Genomic DNA, 18,580 nt, shown 5'->3' with positions numbered 1-18,580 from the left:
ATTAGTAGTGTAAAATATTACTAAGATGGCTTCTTTTGTGTTGAAATTTTAACAGGGATGTAGAAGATCCAGAATATAAACCAGCACCAGCAATGTTTAAAGATGACATAGAGGTATAGTAGGCACCAATAGCTCCTTTTAACACTCATTCACTTAGACACTTGGTAATACTTCCACCTTTTTGTTGAGTAAATTACTGTGTCTTTTTCTGTATTTCTCTAAGTTGATAAAGCTTACTCCATGTGTTTCTGAAGTTGTCTGGGTGGGTGGGAATGGTAGGGAATTGTTGCATAGTTCTGTTGTATGCCTTGTTAGCCATTTATCCGAACTATTTGTTACTCTTGTTCTTTGTCATATTCATAAATTGTTGTAAGAGGTAAGTTTAACCTAAATCTCTGGAGAGGGCTGTATTTTAAATTGTGCTTCGCTTTTGTTTTTTTTACAGGATGATGTTTCATCCCCAGGTGATCTAGTAATAGCAGATGGAGGTAAATCCATAAAACTTCAAATCTGAGCCAGTTGCCTTTGTGTTTTGAATTGTTTAATTCTTGTGATTCTTAACTAAAATGTAGTTAGATTGCCTAGTGTAGAGCCATAGACACCTAGCAATGATCAACTTCTTTTTTTTTCTCATGACTTGGTCTTCACGTAGATGGACAAATGATGGAAGGCGACAAAATCTATTGGCCCACTCAGTCTGCCTTAACAACGCGTCTGCGCCGCCTGATAACAGCTTATCAACGAACAAGTAAAAACAGGCAGGCCCAGCAGATCCAGCCAACATTCCCAGTACAAACCAGTATGATGCAGCCTCCATATGAAGAAGCTGCACTAAATCCAAAGATGGCTGCTAAGATTGAAAGACAGCAAAGGTATGTGCAGCATGCAAATATGCTTTTTCAATCTGCCCTTAGGTAAAAATGGTAAAGACGTAATAATGTGTGAAACAGTGAAGAAAATGACAGAATTTCACATCTTTTTCTTGCTGGTCAAGATGGACAAGAAGAGAAGAAGCTGACTTTTACAGAGTCGTGTCCACATTTGGAGTGGTGTTTGACCCTGAAAGGGGACGATTTGACTGGACCAAGTTTCGAGCAATGGCTCGGCTGCACAAGAAAACTGATGAGAGCTTGGAGAAGTACCTGTATGCATTTATGTCAATGTGCAGGAGGGTCTGTCGTCTCCCCTCAAAAGAAGGTGGGTGTGCATGTTTTTACTTTGCAAATTTGTGTTGTCAGTGCTTACCTTGAAAAGGTTTTTCTTTCATGTGTTGGAAAATAAAAATAGGGGAGGAGGAATTAAGGAAATTGTTGAGAGTAAAATTGAAAGCTTATAGTGGTGAGACAGATAAACTGATCACAGTCGTCTACTTAAAGTACTGATTTGGTGTTTTTGGCAGATTCTCATTTGTTTTGTTCTTGTACAGAACTTGTGGACCCAAACATTTTTATCCAGCCCATCACAGAGGAACGTGCTTCCCGGACTTTGTACCGCATCGAGCTCCTGCGGAAAGTGCGAGAACAGGCTCTCAGACACCCACAGTTGTTTGAGCGACTAAAGCTGTGCCAGCCAAACCCAGACCTACCTGTCTGGTGGGAATGTGGGACTCATGACCGGGATTTACTTATTGGAGCTGCTAAACATGGAGTTAGCAGGACAGATTATCATATTCTTCGTGATCCTGAACTCTCGTTTATGTCTGCCCAGAGGAACTATAATCAAAACAAAGTGGCTCTCTCGAGGACTTCTACTCCACTCTTGCACCAGTACCAGATGGCATTATCTGCTTCTCCTCTTACACCTCAGTCAAGACTGTCAGATGCTAAAGTGAATGCTTTCGAGGACGCAAAAGCTAAAAATGAAAATCTGAAAGAGGACCCTCAGTCTTCTGAAGATGAATCTATGTCTACAGAGGAGACACAGACAATACTGAAATCTGAACCTCTGAGTCCCAAAAATGGCACCCCGATACAAATTACAGACCACAGACCTAGCATGAAGGCTGAGACAGACAGGCGCATGGTGGCAGCAAGGACAGAGCCTCTAACTCCAAACCCAGCTTCCAAAAAACAGAGAGTCAGCAAAAGGGGGTCTGACTCTAGCTCTGACTCAGACTCTGACTCAGATAGATCATCCTGTTCTTCCAGGTCATCATCTTCATCCTCTTCGTCTTCCTCATCTTGTTCGCACTCTCGATCTGGTTCTAGCTCTTCATCATCTTCATCTTGTTCTTCAGCATCTTCATCCTCCTCCTCATCGTCCTCATCATCATCGTCGTCGTCATCATCATCGTCTGAAGAGAGTGATAGTGATGAAGAGGAGGCACAAAAACGTGGTATGTGTGTAGTCTTACTTCTGCAGTATAATTCTTAACTGAGCAAGTTTATTCTTAATGGAAAAATGTCTAAAAAAAGGCTATTAAATCCCACAGAAGTAAACTTTATTAAACATTAAGTAAGCGTAAATAAACATATTTGCTTGATTCTTCCAAATGAGTTGGAAGAATTTCAGGAATACTGCTTTTTGTTTGCTTCATATCAGTGCCTTGGGTTAGGTACTTAGGATGTTTGGACTGGCTCCCTAAGCAAGGTTGCTGTGCATGTGCTTTGTGTGTGGGAGAGTGGAATGGACAGTGTTTTCTGGAAATATATTATGTGTGTGTGTATTCCCTACTGTGGTTTCTTTCTTGTTCTAAACAGACTCTTTAGGTTTCCCTGTTTGTTTTTTTCACTCTTGCTCACGTCTTTGTAGCTTCCTCATTGTTCTTTCATGAAACCTGCAAGCTTCCTTCTGTCCAAACTCAAGTCATGTCAGCTGCTTTCTCTTGTGAACTGGAGGTGCCCAAACAATGTTCTTGCACTGAAAATTTTCAAGCACTTAAACACTTTTCAAAAAATTAACTTTAAAAAAAACCTGCTTAGGCAAGACTGAGATGACTGCAGCACATAAGACCACGTAACACAGAGACACAGTGAAAGCTTCGAACTAGAAGCAAAAGCCTCTGATAAAGTGATTTAAAGTTTTTAATAACCTAACCATTCATTATTTAATACACTCCTTTCTTTGCTGCTGTGAAGTGTCCTCTACATCCCCCACTGAAATTCAGAATGTGGAAAGATTTCTCTAATGTGTGATACAAATGGTAATAGAGAAGGGAAGAAAATGAAGGTAGCCAGTGGGATTAAAGTATAAGTAAAGAAGACTTTTCTTTCCAATACCTTAGGGAAAAAGGCTTTGTGTTAATCAGATGGATCTTCTTGTCCATGGAAATGACAAATGGAAACCATGGGGTTAATTTACTGGGGAAATGATTGCTGGGCAGGTAAAATGCCACTTAAAGAAAATTACTAATATGCTGCTGTGTGTAGCAGGAAAAGGACATTTTCAGAGGAGACAGTTGTATGCGAACAGTAAAACAATGAGAGCAAAGGAATGCTTATATAACATTAAATATTCAGATAGAAATTGTGGATACCATAAGTGTACTACATGTCCAGATACTAGGTTTGTTCTGTGCCAGCCCAGTCTGTTTAGGCAAGTAATCCTGCCTTCCTTGGACTGCAGAATCCCATAAGTCAGTTGGCCTTTTTGTTTTGGGGTTTTTTTGGCAATTTTGCTGTCGGTGTTGAAGAGATTGGTAAATGCTGGAAAGTTCACTTAACTTCATTTGTATTTTAATTTTAAGCCCAGGTTTTATTTCACTGGTTGTACCATGGCAATGACCATTTACTTTCCACATTTGGAACATCTCTGAAGGGAGTGCTGGATTCTATCAGATGACTCAGTACAGAGCCATTGTTAAAGACAAATTTGATTTCTGTAGAGCTGACCCTCTTACTCCTTGTGCTGATGTAGTAGTTACCTTTTCAGGCAATACTTCTTTGTTGTTGTTTCAGACTATTTCCCCATGTCATAGTGAAACTTCTGTTGTTGTCTGGATGGAGGCAAAAGTGAAATACTAATGATGAGAGAAATATAAGAAAGTCAGAGATCACACTGGAAAGATAATAGGAAAAAATCCTCAGTGATTAAAAATTGAACAATTGAATTATGCAGGCACACATGTTCAAGACATGGAACATGCAGTAAATGAAATGGGCTGTCCTTCAAAGTACTATCCCGATAGATTTGCCATGTGCTGGTGATAGATACCTTTGATTTCAGTTTAGTTCTATACTTTAGTGAATGTAGGCTTGCAAAAGAAATACATTAAGTGAAGACTGTCTGTTAGATTACTCTGAAGCATGTCTGTTTCCAAATAGCTAAATGTTCAACATCTTAAGCTTCAAAATACTAACAGGAATATGTGTGGAATTTATATTCCTAGGAAAGGATCGGCCTGAAAAACCTAAGAGATTAGTTCTTCAGTTTAACTTTGTATTTGGACTTTCTCTGAACATTGTTGTGTGTATTTTGTTCTCCTGAACCTCTTACAATGAGTGCTTAACTCCCTTACAACATAATGATTTTGATGGTTTTATTTAGCAGAAGGAACTCCACATATAAAAGCCTATGATGAAGAGAGTGTGGCCTCTCTGAGCACCACACAAGATGAGACACAAGACAGTTTCCAGATGAACAATGGGACACCAAATTCCGGTTATCTCCTACAAGGTGGATACATGTTGGCTGCGTCCTACTGGCCAAAGGCAAGTTTATAATGCAACTTTGAAAACCAAAGTAGTAGTTGAAGATGGGCTCTGACATCAGTATTCTGTTAAATATATTAAAACCATGAAGCAGGGGAAATAGCTGTAGGATTTGAATTTTGGGACCTTTAGTTGTAGTTATGTTGGCTTCTGAAACATGCATTAAATCCACATAGTACTTTTCATAAATTTTGAAGGGGAGCATAACTTTTATGTCACAGGTCCATGGCACTTCGTGAAAAATTACAAAGTGTAAAAAGTTGACTTATATCAAATATAGAGGAGAGTCTTGAATTCAGAAATAAGTGTTTGCTTACAGAACTTGTAATTTTAGCAGTCACAAGTTTTATTTGACAAATAACTGTGAAATAATCAGAAAATCCAGTAGTTTCTGGAGTCCTAATGTATCCAGCTGAGTTTATTGGGGCTTGAGAACTGTGTATTATGGAGGTGTGTGAAGTGTTACCTGTGTTTGGTGTCTAAAGAAGGGGAATGAGGAATAATGTGGTTTTGGAAGCTAAAAGGAGACATGAATAAAAAGACTGTAGATTTACTTTTATAAATGCTACTTGCTGTATGTTATGGTGGTGGCTCACAGGTTCAGATCCTGCTAGCAGTGAGTCAAAGCCACACATACAAATACTACTTTGGTAGTTACCATATCTTTCCTTTAAAAATCAGGGAGACAGTATATTTCAAGCATTTGCGCGACCCTGTACACATGAGAGAGATTGCACATTTGTTTACAGGTACACAGTGAAGTTAAGTACAGAGGTAGCTTTCACAGACTTACAGGAAATCAGTACAAATCCAGGAACTTGAAAATCTTCAAGTCCAGAAATAACGTCATTTCTCTTCTCTGTAGAATTAAGAGCTAATACATCAATGTAACAGTGTTGGTAAGCATTGGTCTTACAAAATGATTTTCTCTGTGTTTTAGGATCGAGTTATGATTAACCGACTTGACAGTATTTGTCAGACAGTGTTGAAAGGTAAATGGCCTTCAGCCCGAAGGAGCTACGACAGCACTACAGTGGCATCGTTCTACACCACCAAACTGCTGGATAGCTCAGGGGCAGCTGCAGAGTACAGTGAGCCCAGTGCACCCACACCCCCTCTTGCAGCTGTAAAAGAAGAATATGACCAATCACCCCAGCTGTCAAAGGTGAAGAAGCATGTACGAGAAAAGGAGTTTACAGTGAAAATCAATGACGTATGTTTATTTTTATTGCCCTAGGACCTGGTTGCGATTGCGGTGTGCGGCATGCTTTACCTGCAAGTGGCTGCCTGCTCTCACTCTCACTTCCTTCACACACTTGTTTGTGGGTATTTGGGTCTGCTGCTTCTGGGCACTGAGTGTTTGGGGTTTGGGTTTGGTTTTTTGGGGAGGGGGTTTTTTTGTGTCCTTTTTTTCTTTTTCTTTTTTTTTTTTTTTTTTTTTTTTTTATCCCCTTGAAAAAACTATTTTTTTTTGGGGTTTGGGTTTGGTTTTTTGGGGAGGGGGTTTTTTTTGGTCCTTTTTTTTTTTTTTTTTTTTTTTTTTTTTTTTAATTTGCTTAAGCCACTGGAAAGAATCATTATTTTTCTCTCTGAACTGAATTTTTGCCATCCTGATGCTTCCTCAGACAGCTTGTTTTATGCTGTTTCTAACAAATGAAATGGTTAGTATAAAAAGGCATTTCTGCTGTTAAGCTTTTTTTAAACATTCCAGCAAGCGCTTTATTATTTCATGGTCTTTTAGAGGATTACAGGAAAATTTCCTGGTTTAAATACAAGCTAGAAGCTTCAAATATTTTGTTTATGTGTAGTTGGAGATCTGTTTGTAGCACATAAGAATATATGACTATTTGCTCTTGTAGTTGGGTCTAGGACTGGATTCAGGAGGTAAACAGCTTACCAGTGTCTGGATTTTTCAGTTCAAATGAAATTTCTGTTCAAATGTTGGTTTTACATGGAAGAACGAGGTTGTATAAGGTCTAACATAGTGTTTTCATTCTTTCTTAATTCTTTTGGAGTAACTGTATGTGAAAACCCTGATTATGAAGTAGTTATTTCTGCTTCAGCAGAAGCTCTTCTAACCCTGGCATTTATTTAACAGGAAGGTGGTTTGAAATTGACTTTTCAGAAGCAGGGACTGTCTCAGAAAAGGCCATTTGAAAGCGAGGAGGGTGCATTGGGTCAGCAGCAATATCTGGCTCGGCTACGTGAACTCCAGAATGCTTCAGAAACCAGCCTTGTCAACTTCCCAAAATCACTTCCCAAATCAGGTACATAAAGTATCAGAGAGCAGAAGGGTAATCTAGTATTAAATTTTCTGTGTTCTTCTGTTGATGTCCATGGATCAGCAGTGGAGAGAGATGTTTGCAATGTTGCTGTTCTAAACTGCAATCTGGAGAAATTCTATCTAGTGTGGAGACACTCTCCAGTTTGGAGCACGTGATACTTTGTCTCAGTGTCAATTACTGTAATGTTCATTTTTTAGAATGATGCCATTATACACTGTAAACATCCCCCCTCCAAGAAAATTTTAGTACAGTGCATCACCATGCACTGACAGTAATCAGTTTAACTCAGAACTTAATGTGGCTACTTGTAAGTTAAATGACAAGTTCCAGATTTATGCCTCTGTCAATTTGCACTCTTCATAATCTTTCTTGTGTCTCCTATAAAGAGACAGTGGAGGACAATAATCTAGAATCAATTTTTGATTTATAGCCAAGAACTTACAGCTTGTTTCAGAACAAAATAACAGTAGGTATACTCTGACAAAAATGAGCCCGAAGTAAGGAGTTAACATTTGGATTAAAATACTTGACATTATTAGAAATGGGTTCTCAATTTAGTCCAGCTTCTGCTTAAATTTTGCAACATACCATTAAGGTCTTGCTAAACACTTATTTAGGGATGTCTGCCTCTCTGTGTATGTGATGTCAACAGTTTTCAACAGCTATCATCCCTGAACAGATTAATTTGGAGGGGGTGGAAGGGCAGTAATGAAATTTTCATAGTAAAGTGGCTTTCAGAGCCTGTTATTTATGATGCTTTAAATAATCAAAAAACAAAAGGCAGTTTGTCTTAGCTATTACATCTAGAAATTGTATGCACTCACACTATTTCAAGTAATTTTATTTTATTTTTTTATTCAGACATGTTTCTCTTTATAAACAAGCATCTGACTCAAGTTTTATTGCATTACTCTTAGGTACTTCCAGTCACTTAACAGCCAGTGCCAATGGAGTCATAGTTGACAGTCAGCCTGTAGTCAAAAAGAGACGAGGAAGAAGGAAGAATGTGGAGGGGGTTGATGTCCTCTTCATGAATAGAAATAAACAGCCTAACCATGTAAGTAAACTTGATTTCGTATCCAAAAAATAAGATCAAAATTATTATTAGTGCCTTAACTGAGCATAACCAGCTGCCCCTGTCCCTGTTCAACTTTTGGGTTTGGGATTATTTTGCTGATAGTTTATGATTACACGGATGAGAACTTCATGAAGTGTCATTAAATATTAGATATATAGAATATTGATAATTGTTTTTAAAATGTAACTTTAATTCTGATGAATTTTAACAATGTATTGTTAGAAATTTGTGGCTTGACATAGCAACACTTCCTGACGTGCTTTTCTGTACATCTGTTATGGGATCTGATTGGGCAGTGACTTGAAGGGATTTCTGTGACATGAGCAGTGCCCAAGTCCTTGAGTGTGGCCTTAGTGATCTGCAGGACTGTGGCCTTCATTGACTTACACATGAAATAATTGTGATGGTTTGTTTTCAATGCAGAAAGTCAGATGTCTTTAATTTCTCCAGGTTAATCCAGGTATTAACTCCTGTCAGGTTGCTGCAGGCATAAACCCAGCACTCACTTACACGCAGTCCCAAGGCATGCTTGATGCAGAGAGTCCCGTTCCTGTTATTAACCTAAAAGATGGAACAAGGCTTGCAGGTGATGATGCCCCCAAAAGAAAAGATTTAGAAAGGTGGCTTAAAGAACATCCTGGATATGTTGAAGATTCAGGAGCTTGTATTCCTGTGAGTATTTCTTTCACCTCTCTCTAGCTAAATAGTAAGATATTTTTCATATGATATATTTGGGTTTGTATTCTATGTTACAGGGAATTATTTCCTTGTTCCGTTCCACTTAGGAAAAGGAAAATACCCATTTCTTTTTACAACGTGAGGTCTGCCAGCCGTCCTTTTGTCTCACAAGTGTAATTGCCAAGATAACCAATACTAAATCAAGACATTTGATCTTTGTATTGTTCCACTTAGGATTTAAAATATTATCTAGGATAAGAAAACTCGTATTACCATGGTACTGATGATTGGAGCTGAAAATGTGTAACAGCATATTTAGTGATGTGGAAGAGGATTAAAGACTTTCCTATGGAATGTATCTCATACCTACATTACAGTGCTATGGTAGTGATGTTTGTGTGGGTATGATCTTCTCATTATGTTACTTCCAAATTTGAGATTTGTTAATATTGAGCAGAATGTAAGAAAATCTTGTGTGTGACGTCTGGAATAACAACCTTACTTCTCCATGAAGATGTTACAATTCAAAACAGCAGCAATGTTCAGGACAGTTAAAGCACTGTTAAAAACTGGAAATTAGTGAAACAAAGCAATGGGCAAAGGCATCAGGGAAATGATGTAGTGCTGTTTACTGCTTAGTAAATGATTGTGATTAGTAAAAAGGTATTGTTATTAAAATATTTCTGAAGTTGGAGTTGACTTCAAGTGAATGCCTGACTCAAGAGACACAGAGATCTTACTGTTTTTAAGTAGTTATATCAGAAAGATAATTGGCTTTTTAATTCCTTTATAACAGAGGATGCAGCTGCATGATGGGAGGCCCAAACAAAAAAGACACCGTTGTCGAAACCCCAATAAACTGGATGTTAACAGTTTAACTGGTGAAGAACGTGTCCAGCTCATAAATAGAAGAAATGCGAGAAAGGTATTCATTATACTGGTACTCCCCAAATGAAAAATTACTCCAGATGAAGAACTTGATATACTACACTTGCTAAAATGTTCCCAGTATACAAATGAAAGGTTTTTGGTTTAAAGTTTTGGCACAGAGCAAAAAGGTCAATTACAATCTTTTGGTACATGTTTTGCAACTGGGAAAATATGTAAGATAGAAACATGGTTTATGTTCAGATAGAGCTGAACACTCAGGGTGGTGCAATGTTTGTCATTGACTCAGAGGCAGGGCCACTAAAATACGTTTTCAAAATATGTGATCAAAGTGGCAACTTCATCAGGAGTTTGAAATGTTTTGTAATCTTCTCATTACTATTTTTGACATAATTAAAATTATATTGGTAGTATATCCAGCAGAGAAGCTTGTCCATTGGAATTAAGAATCCTGTGTACTGGATTTTTTTGCTTTTTTCAGTAATATCTGGCATTTGCCCTTTATGGATCACCAGTAGATATTGGCGGTCAGTCACATTTTTAGGTGCAATGTTAGGGAAACAGGAGAACAAAAGGAGAAGGGGAATTCTCGTGTTAAAACGCAGCAGTGGAAGATGTGAGAGCAGGCATTGAATTGAATTTTTGTACAGGTGATCACAGTTTGGGAACAGCGCAGTGCATTTGAATAGGCTCTGGGGAAGGCTAAAGGCAATATTCAAGAAAAGGATGCAGAACATTACTGGTGTCTGTTGAACAGATCTGGCCAGATGTGTGTGATGGTGTCTTTGAATGTCAGTATAGCACCAGAGCAGCCGTCCAGTGGGAATCTTTGAGCTGTTGTGTCCATGTATGGAGTGTTTTCCCTTTCTCTTGTTGCACTGCCAGCTTTTCTTTTTGTTAGAGCAGCTGCAAGGGAAGCAGGATGGGGTTTTTTTGTATGCTGCTATATTAAGGTCAGGAGCTTTGTCCATCTGTACAGGAGAGCGAGGCAGAATTTGAGTCTTTAATCTCTTCAGTGTATTGAGACAGCAGCTCTAAAGGGGAACCAGAATGGTTTGTGAGTCTCTGGAAACTGGGATCTGCGGCTGCTCTTCAGTAAGCTCTGCCCTGAGGGATCTTGTCAAAGTTGAGGATCAAGGAGTGAGAGATCTGATCTCTGTTTACTGTGAAAACCTGTGTTTTCATGATAGCTTTTTTCCCCTCAAACTTCCACTCCATAGTTGGCACTTGGATACTTTATTAATCTCTGTTTTTCCATATATGAGTTGTCCTCAACTTCTCTGCATCACCAAACTCGTTTCATCTCATTTTCTTTTATAGTTTTGTAACATTGTGAGTAGCAGAGGCTGAGGGACCAAAAGTAGCCTAGAAAATATGAGTTTTAAGTTGCAGTTTATAGAGAAAGTTAAGCAGAAATTGGAGAATTTTTCCTTTTTTCTTTCTGGATCTGAATAATACCTCCCATTAATTTAAAAGCTTGCTTTCCTGCTTCTGTGCTTTTGTTAGGATATGCTGTTCAGCAATTTTAACCTGGCCTTTTTTGCATGAAAAAAACTCAAGAATTTATTTCATGATGGCAGAGCCTCTTAAAAGAAGTATTTCTAGAAGTTGACTGAGATGATAGAATAGGATTGATATATTAAATAAAGGAAAAGTCTAACAGGATTGTACTTACAACCTTCTTGGTAATAACTGCACCACTGTTGTTCTCTGTTCATGTGGTTGGTCTTCCATTCATTGCATGTCTAAATAAACATTAAATATTAAACATCAGTGGGAATGTCAAATATCGAAGTCTCAAACTGAGTTTAATATATGAGTTTGAATTTTGTAGATTTAGAACAAATCATGTACACATTTACCACCAGGAGTCAGTCAAAAGCTGGATCATGCTCAGTGATAATTTGAAGTGAGGCTTTATTTGTGCTGTATTATGTAAAAGGTAAAAATGAAACAGTGTCAGGTGTTAATGTTGCCTTTTTTCTTATCAGTTGTCACATATTCGCTGACTTTTATCTTCTGCTTCTCAGGTTGGAGGTGCATTTGCTCCCCCTCTGAAGGATTTGTGCAGGTTCTTGAAAGAAAATCCAGAGTATGGAGTGGCTCCTGAGTGGGGAGAAGTTGTAAAACAGTCTGTGAGTATTTTCAGAATAAGATAACCATGACATGAAATGTATATGAAAGAAAACAAGGCAAACAAAAAAAAAAAATGCATGCCAAGAGGTGTGATTTTCGTTTCTGGTATTACAGTAACAGCGAACATGAGTCAATGTCAGCTTTCTGCCAGCTTAGTTCAGTAAATGCTTTGCTGGCACAGCTGGAGTAGGAGAAAGGTGGAACAGTGACTGGCAACCCCAAATTAGAGATTTTGTTGAAGATGCTGTAATACTGTGACTTTTCATGTCTTAAATGTAGCCCTAGTGGCTTTTAGGAAAGATATTAGCCAAGGAATTATTTATGAGTAAGAATATTTTCTCTAAAGTTCCAGTTAGGAAGAAAAAAAATGCTTAATCTTAAATATTTTACTTTCAGTGTGCACCTTTGAGAAATTAGGATACTGAGGATACTATCAGTTAGTCTTGCCTTGAAGATAACGACATATTTTGAACTTCAAAAAGTTGTGCTGTATAGTGTACATCTCTGAATATAGGTATAAATAATAGCAGAATTACTTTGAGAAAGTAGTAGTTATCTGCAGTAGGGAAGAACAGAACTTGTTCTGAATTCCTGTAGTTGTATTAAGCTAATATAAATTAGAGTTATTTGCTGGGGGAAAAAAGGCAATTGTACTATGGAGTTGCATAATAATTGATCTTATGATTGCTGTTTTAAAAAGGAAATTTCAAGACCATGCATTTCAAAGGGAATATTGGTGTTCATTGCAACTCTTTCTTTGTTAGGTAGGAGGACTGAGAGTGGTGAAGTAATACTCTACAAATCCTAAATAGAAGTACTCTGAATTTAATTTAAATTCAAGTTGAGTCTTTATTGTTTATTCTTCAGTTTATGGATGAGATGAAATATGAGGACATTAAAGAGACACTAGCAGTAATAAAAAAGGCTCAGATTGTTGGTCTGTGGGCAATCACACATTTAACTTTAAATACTGAAAACTAATTAAACTGTCAAGTGATTGCTGTGTGATAATATTTCAAAGCAATGCTGGTTTAGAACTGAGATTGAGCTTCTCCTATAATTAGCTATGTTTGGCTTGATGTGTCAGGAAACCAGTAAGGATGAGTTAGCAGAGGGTGTGAGAAGATCTGTGTGTAGCCCTCACAGTGGAGATGGGCCTGTAGACATTTGGGATGTGGTAGCACAAAATCATCCCAAATTCCAGAGACTTGTCTGGAGATCAAGCCTTTGACACTGTTCTGTACACTTGAGTCCTCCATTTGCTTTTCTTTTGCTATCTTTAAGCTCTCAAAGTACACTAAAAGTGCCCCTGTGTCTCTCCCAGGGCTTCCTTCCAGAAGGAATGTTTGACCGTATCCTCACAGGCCCGGTGGTGCGGGAAGAAGTGAGCCGGAGGGGGAGGCGTCCCAAAAGCGAGATCGCCAAGGCAACAGCAGCTGCAGCGGCCGCCTCTGCTGCCAGCGTGTCCGTGAACCCCCTGCTGGCCAATGGATTGCTGCCAGGAGTGGATCTGCCCAGTCTTCAGGCCTTACAGCAAAACCTGCAGAACCTGCAGTCGCTGCAGGTGACAGCAGGATTGATGGGAATGCCAGCTGGCTTAGCTGCTGGAGGAGAGGCCAAGAACATGGCTGCCATGTTCCCCATGCTGCTGTCAGGGATGGCTGGATTACCAAACCTGCTGGGCATGGGAGGACTTCTGGCAAAGTCGACAGAATCCATTTCGGAGGAGAAAAAGGGAAGCGATTCAAAGGAGACGGATACAAAGAAAGAAAGGACAGAAGACCAAAATACGGATACTGGTGGTGAAAACTCTGTTTCAAGTTCTCCTTCAACATCCTCTGCCGCTGCAGCTGCCAATCCTCTCTCTCTTAACCCTTTACTTTTGTCCAACATACTTTACCCAGGGATGCTTCTCACTCCAGGCCTTAATCTTCATATCCCACCTTTGTCTCAGTCTAATATTTTTGATGTACAGAACAGTGAAAGTAATGACACAGGCTCAGCCAAGCCCACAGAGGAAAAGGAGGAAAATTCTAGGGTTAGAGATCAGGATGACAAAGGGGGAACAGAGCCAAGCTCTCACAATGAAAACAGCACAGATGAGGGTTCAGAGAAAGCAGATGCTTCATCTGGATCTGACAGTACATCGTCTTCATCTGAGGATTCGGATTCGAGCGATGAAGACTGACCCCAGACTCTGCACTTAAATTATAAACTGATTTTGAATTTATTCTTTAATTATTTCATTGTAAATAACCCAGTGTTGAGTGCGTCAATGATTTACTGACCGAACATTTCAGTATTTGTTTAGAAGTGCAAACTGCTTTCAGAGACGTTTTGCATGTAATATTTCTTGAAGTTCATAAGTTTCTGAACTTGTATGTACTATCAAATACACAATGGTGTAAAATTACAACAAAAGGCATTATAATTTTGTTGGGGGGTTAATTTTATGAAAATAATGCTCAAGTAAGAGCTGTATATTTAATATATTTGCAGTGAACACAGAATACTTTATGCATATTATTGATTTAATTTGAATATAGTTTTACAGCCTCCTTGACACTTATAATTTACAGATCAAAACTCAGCAATAATTTGGGCAGCTAATGAATGTCATGAAAGCTGTAGAATCTACATCACCATCCATTGCTTTAATTACATGAAAATGCTCTAGTGTTGTGATGCACTGCTGTTTCCAATTCAGGTACAAGTGTGTTTAAAAGAAGATAAATTTTTCCCAATCAGCCAATTAAACTGGCTACCTGTTACCTCAGCTGAGTTAGTTTAGGAAGTTTACATTGGTTTCTATTACTTGTTTTCAGGTTTTGTTTTGTTTTTTAAAGACATCCTGTATAGCATGTTAAAATCTGAGTTATTTGAGATAAGACTGTTGCGGTTTTTTTTCCCTCTTACTGCAACTGTTGTCTTCGACAGTAGTAAGGGGAAATTAAAGCAAAAACTGTCTTACCTCATGCTACTTGGCACCATGTAGATCTATTTAGTTTACACCTTGCAAAGTTTTGGGCTCCCTCTGCAGAATAAAAAGTCCCAAAATGAGGAGTAGTTTCCCCAAGACTCAGAAGAGGCAAACTGTCATAAAGTGCCACTGAAAAGACCTTTCAACACTGCATAATTCATGTAAAAATTGTTTGTTTGCTTTGTTTGTGTAGATTTCTATTTGTGTTTTATGTCATAAAACCTCCTGGAGTTCCCAGTTAATAATGGTAAATAAAGTACAGATAGTTTTGAACTCCTTTTGAGTTTAAACTTCTCTGCAGATTTAAATCTGATTAAATATTATCCAAAATCATTATTGGGATATCACTTCATATATTATGCTGAGTTACCCACTAACGAAAAAGCACTTTGAATAGTAAGGAAGACAAATTATTCCTAGAAAACGACAGTAACAGGGCATAAGGCATCTGTTTAAGTTCAAATCCTTAGAACCCTTTACTATATAAAATCTGTCTAAGATTTGATGTGTGATATGATTCCTCCTTCTTAAGCTGCTATTACTCTGACACAGTCGAGGCCCAGATCCACATTTACAGAACTTCTGAACTGACTGAGACTTCAGTTGACCGTGGTTACATCATTTGCGGTCCAAGAATAGGCAAGTGTTAAGAGAAAATAGATACAGGTACTAGTGAAAGTCATGGAAAAAGCTTTACAAAGGGATAAATTTAAAAATAAAAAACAAAAACTGTATATTTTGATATAGTTCTGTTGCTTGCTTGTACAGTAAAACAACTGTGTTGTTTTTTATCAAGAACTTTACCAATGAAATATAAGTTTCTATGTGCAAAATAACTAGCCCCATGATTAGAAGCAGTATTAGATGTAATTACACAATTATACAAATACCATTTGGATTGTGCTGGTTACGTATTTTCCCAGATAGTATTCTGATTTTTGGCCCTTCATGCAGTGTCTTAGCAATAGTGAAAATCAAAAACTGCCAAGAGAAGGGGGTAGCAATTCATCATTAAAAGAAAAAGTATTTCATATTTAATATTTTGCCCTTTGTAATATAGCACTTTTATTTAACTAGGATGCATCTATGAAATAGCCAAAGTTTTACAAGCAGTTATTAACTTCGTTTGCTGATGGAGTATGTCAACAATACCATCACTTCCCACCCTTTCCCCACAAAACAAGTCCTAAATCTTGTGGCTAAAACCTAATTTATATCAGATTTATGAAATAAAGTATTTTCCTATTATGGTCAAGTAAGTTTGGTTACTGTTCTAGTGATTCTTTCTATGTAATAAGGCAATTACAGTTGCAAGTAAAGAAGGCTGGTGTAGACTTGAACATAATTATATTTGGGTTATTTTTCATCAGTTTGATCCAGAGGGGGAAAAGTGTCCCACTATCAGCTAAACTATATGCAAATACGGTTGTATAAAGTTAAGGGTTATAAGGAAACCTCAGTAGAATTACACTAATACTGAAGTTAAAATTAAAAGGATATCCAAGGTGATGATAAAGTGTGTGTTGGTAGTTACTAAAAAAACCTTAGCTGTTATTGCCTTGTATTTCTATCCCTTGTTTCAGGCTTCATGATCCAAGTCTTAGTCCAGGTTTTTTTTGGACATTTGCAATATTTGCCAGTTGTGTTCTGTGTAGTCTGAATTTGCTTTCTGTAGTTGAACAAGCGTCTTAAAAAGTCATTTGTAATTTATTGAATTACTTTCTATGATGTTCTATAGAGCAAATGGAAGTTTAATTATTTTTTATTAAACATATTCTTTGACTACCCGTGATGTCAGCCTCAGTATGTGAAAGTAATGCTGTGTAAGTATTAAACATGTATCTTCCAGCAGCAAAAGTCAAGTTTTAAAACTGAAATTATTCTTAAGACCTTAAAAAAAGCCCTGCAAACAAGCCAAGGATGTAACACTCACACCTACTGCCAAAGACCATGGTTTACTCTTGTATGATTTTACTGGGAATCAATTGCTTCTAGTGCTCTTGTCTTCCAAACAAAACCAGCTGTCGTTCCCACCCTTCAATACTTACAGTTAGAAAGGAGTGTATGGCCTAGGTTCTGGTCCGGAAGTTACCTTAATTTTAAATAAGCATGTTGGCAGTGAAGTAAGTACCTTTTCAGCCTTTCTTTTTAAAACCTTGCATTACTTTCCGCATCTTTATTAAAGCAATTAATTGTGTACACAGCACTTATTATTGCATGTATTTCACACAGGGCACAGACATTTGTCCTGAACCCAAGTTGTTTCCTGCTTGTCCGGTGCCACCTTGTTTTAACCTGGCATTACATTTGAATGATTCAATGGTATCCTTATTTATTTCAGTCTGAATTTTGTCTTCATATCCCGATCATCCTTTCTGAGCTTCTGCTTCCTCAGATCTGTACACAGGTGATAAAATTGCGCATACACATGAGCTCTGTTCCCAAGTTCTCTTTCTTTTTTCCTTGGAAATCCTGCAAAATCTCTAATAGTATTTTTTTAAATTTATTTTTAGAATTCAGTCTTCTTGGTGTATAAATTAAGATACGAGGATCTATTTCTTAATGAAACTATTCCCAAGGAACAGGTGATCTAGGCACTATATTGGTGGTTAGTTTCTTGCACTCGTTTGAAATTTTTCCAAACACTGTGTGGGGGTAGGATGATTAGATAAGACTCTTAACAAGGTGTCGAGGGCAAAGTCTTGTCCTGTTTGTTTTATTTTGTCTCTGAGAAAATGATTGATGCCATGTTACTAAGTAATAAATTTTTCATGGATTGCTCAGGGTGACAGTGCTGATCACCCATTAAAATGAAGGTTTGAAGAAGGTCTAATTCAAGCTGTAGTGAGATGAAATGTGCGTGGTGTTCAGGGTTAGTATAAAGGGATATGCACAATAGTGTTACAATAAATTATTTGTGATGCGCAAACTATAACATCTAGTTTTATAAGCAGTTTCTGATCTAGTTCTATTACACCTATAATTACCTTCCACATGAGCAGGCTGTTTCAGTGCAATGGGGATTTACACTGCTATAGCTGACCAACATTTACAATGTTTTATCTGTACGTTGTTGGGACCTTGGGCTCATGGTGTCTGCAGAGGAGACTAATTGTACTGGTGTAGCCACAGGAGTTTACAAAATAACTGTCCTGGCTTATCTAAACGTCCCTAATGTTACACAAACAGACAGTATAATTTCTTTGTTACATTTAGAGGAAAAGGAAATAAAGATAATAGCTTTCCAAGGTTTTTTATTTTTTTTTCTTGAATGCTGCCTCCTTTTAGGTTCTCCCATGCAATGAAGGAAGGAAAATAAAATGCCCAAGATCCTGCATGAAGTTACACTGCAAAATGAGGACTTGTTTGCTCTGCCTCCTGTGTACTTCCAGTCTGAACAAGGCCTGACAGTGCACAAATCTCATTAGTGTTCCAGGTAAGGTCTCATGAATAGAAGGGAGGCTGGTTTGGGAAATTCTTGGGATCCTAATGTCAAATACAGTATCATCATCTCTCTCACTCCCTAGTGCTCACCAAAACCAACAGTAGTGCTCACACTGTTTTCTGTTCTCAGAGGATAAAAGTGTTTGATTTGGGAACTGCCATGTCAGCTCCTCTGCTTGACACCATTTGACTTGTGTGCAGCTGCTCAAAGCAGGGGACAAGAGCATGTTCACAGGGAAAATTTCTGAGACTGCAGGACAGTAAAAAATGTATGTTACTGTGGGGTAGCCGAGCAGCTGTGAGGGACTCGAGCTGAGAGGGTGTTTGTGGCTATTACTTGTGATACTGGTAGATCTAACATGGAGTCCAGTAGTGGAAAGGATTCAAGTAATTAACATGCCAAATGAGGATAACTCTTTATTATTCTTACATCTTTTTAATG

The 18,580-nt window shown here is 38.0% G+C and overlaps 1 protein-coding gene across 1 annotated transcript in view; it reads left to right on the top strand.

Annotated features, from left to right (window-relative positions):
- Positions 1 to 16,486, top strand: part of CHD9 (chromodomain helicase DNA binding protein 9) — a 79,153-nt gene extending 62,667 nt beyond the window's left edge. Inside the window, exons 29-41 of the mRNA XM_017740826.1 lie at positions 56 to 113; positions 446 to 488; positions 653 to 872; positions 995 to 1,197; positions 1,427 to 2,335; positions 4,489 to 4,649; positions 5,590 to 5,862; positions 6,748 to 6,916; positions 7,852 to 7,991; positions 8,463 to 8,684; positions 9,487 to 9,615; positions 11,609 to 11,713; positions 13,039 to 16,486. Of these exons, the coding sequence (XP_017596315.1) occupies positions 56 to 113; positions 446 to 488; positions 653 to 872; positions 995 to 1,197; positions 1,427 to 2,335; positions 4,489 to 4,649; positions 5,590 to 5,862; positions 6,748 to 6,916; positions 7,852 to 7,991; positions 8,463 to 8,684; positions 9,487 to 9,615; positions 11,609 to 11,713; positions 13,039 to 13,902 (3,496 nt within the window). The 3' untranslated portion in view covers positions 13,903 to 16,486. The remainder of the gene's footprint in view (positions 1 to 55; positions 114 to 445; positions 489 to 652; positions 873 to 994; positions 1,198 to 1,426; positions 2,336 to 4,488; positions 4,650 to 5,589; positions 5,863 to 6,747; positions 6,917 to 7,851; positions 7,992 to 8,462; positions 8,685 to 9,486; positions 9,616 to 11,608; positions 11,714 to 13,038) is intronic.
- The last annotated feature ends 2,094 nt before the right edge of the window (positions 16,487 to 18,580 follow it).

The sequence above is a fragment of the Corvus brachyrhynchos genome, unplaced genomic scaffold, assembly GCF_000691975.1.
Source record: "Corvus brachyrhynchos isolate BGI_N302 unplaced genomic scaffold, ASM69197v1 scaffold26, whole genome shotgun sequence".
NCBI lineage: Eukaryota > Metazoa > Chordata > Aves > Passeriformes > Corvidae > Corvus > Corvus brachyrhynchos.
Note: the sequence above shows the minus strand (reverse complement) of the source record. Positions and strands in the feature narration are given on the sequence as shown.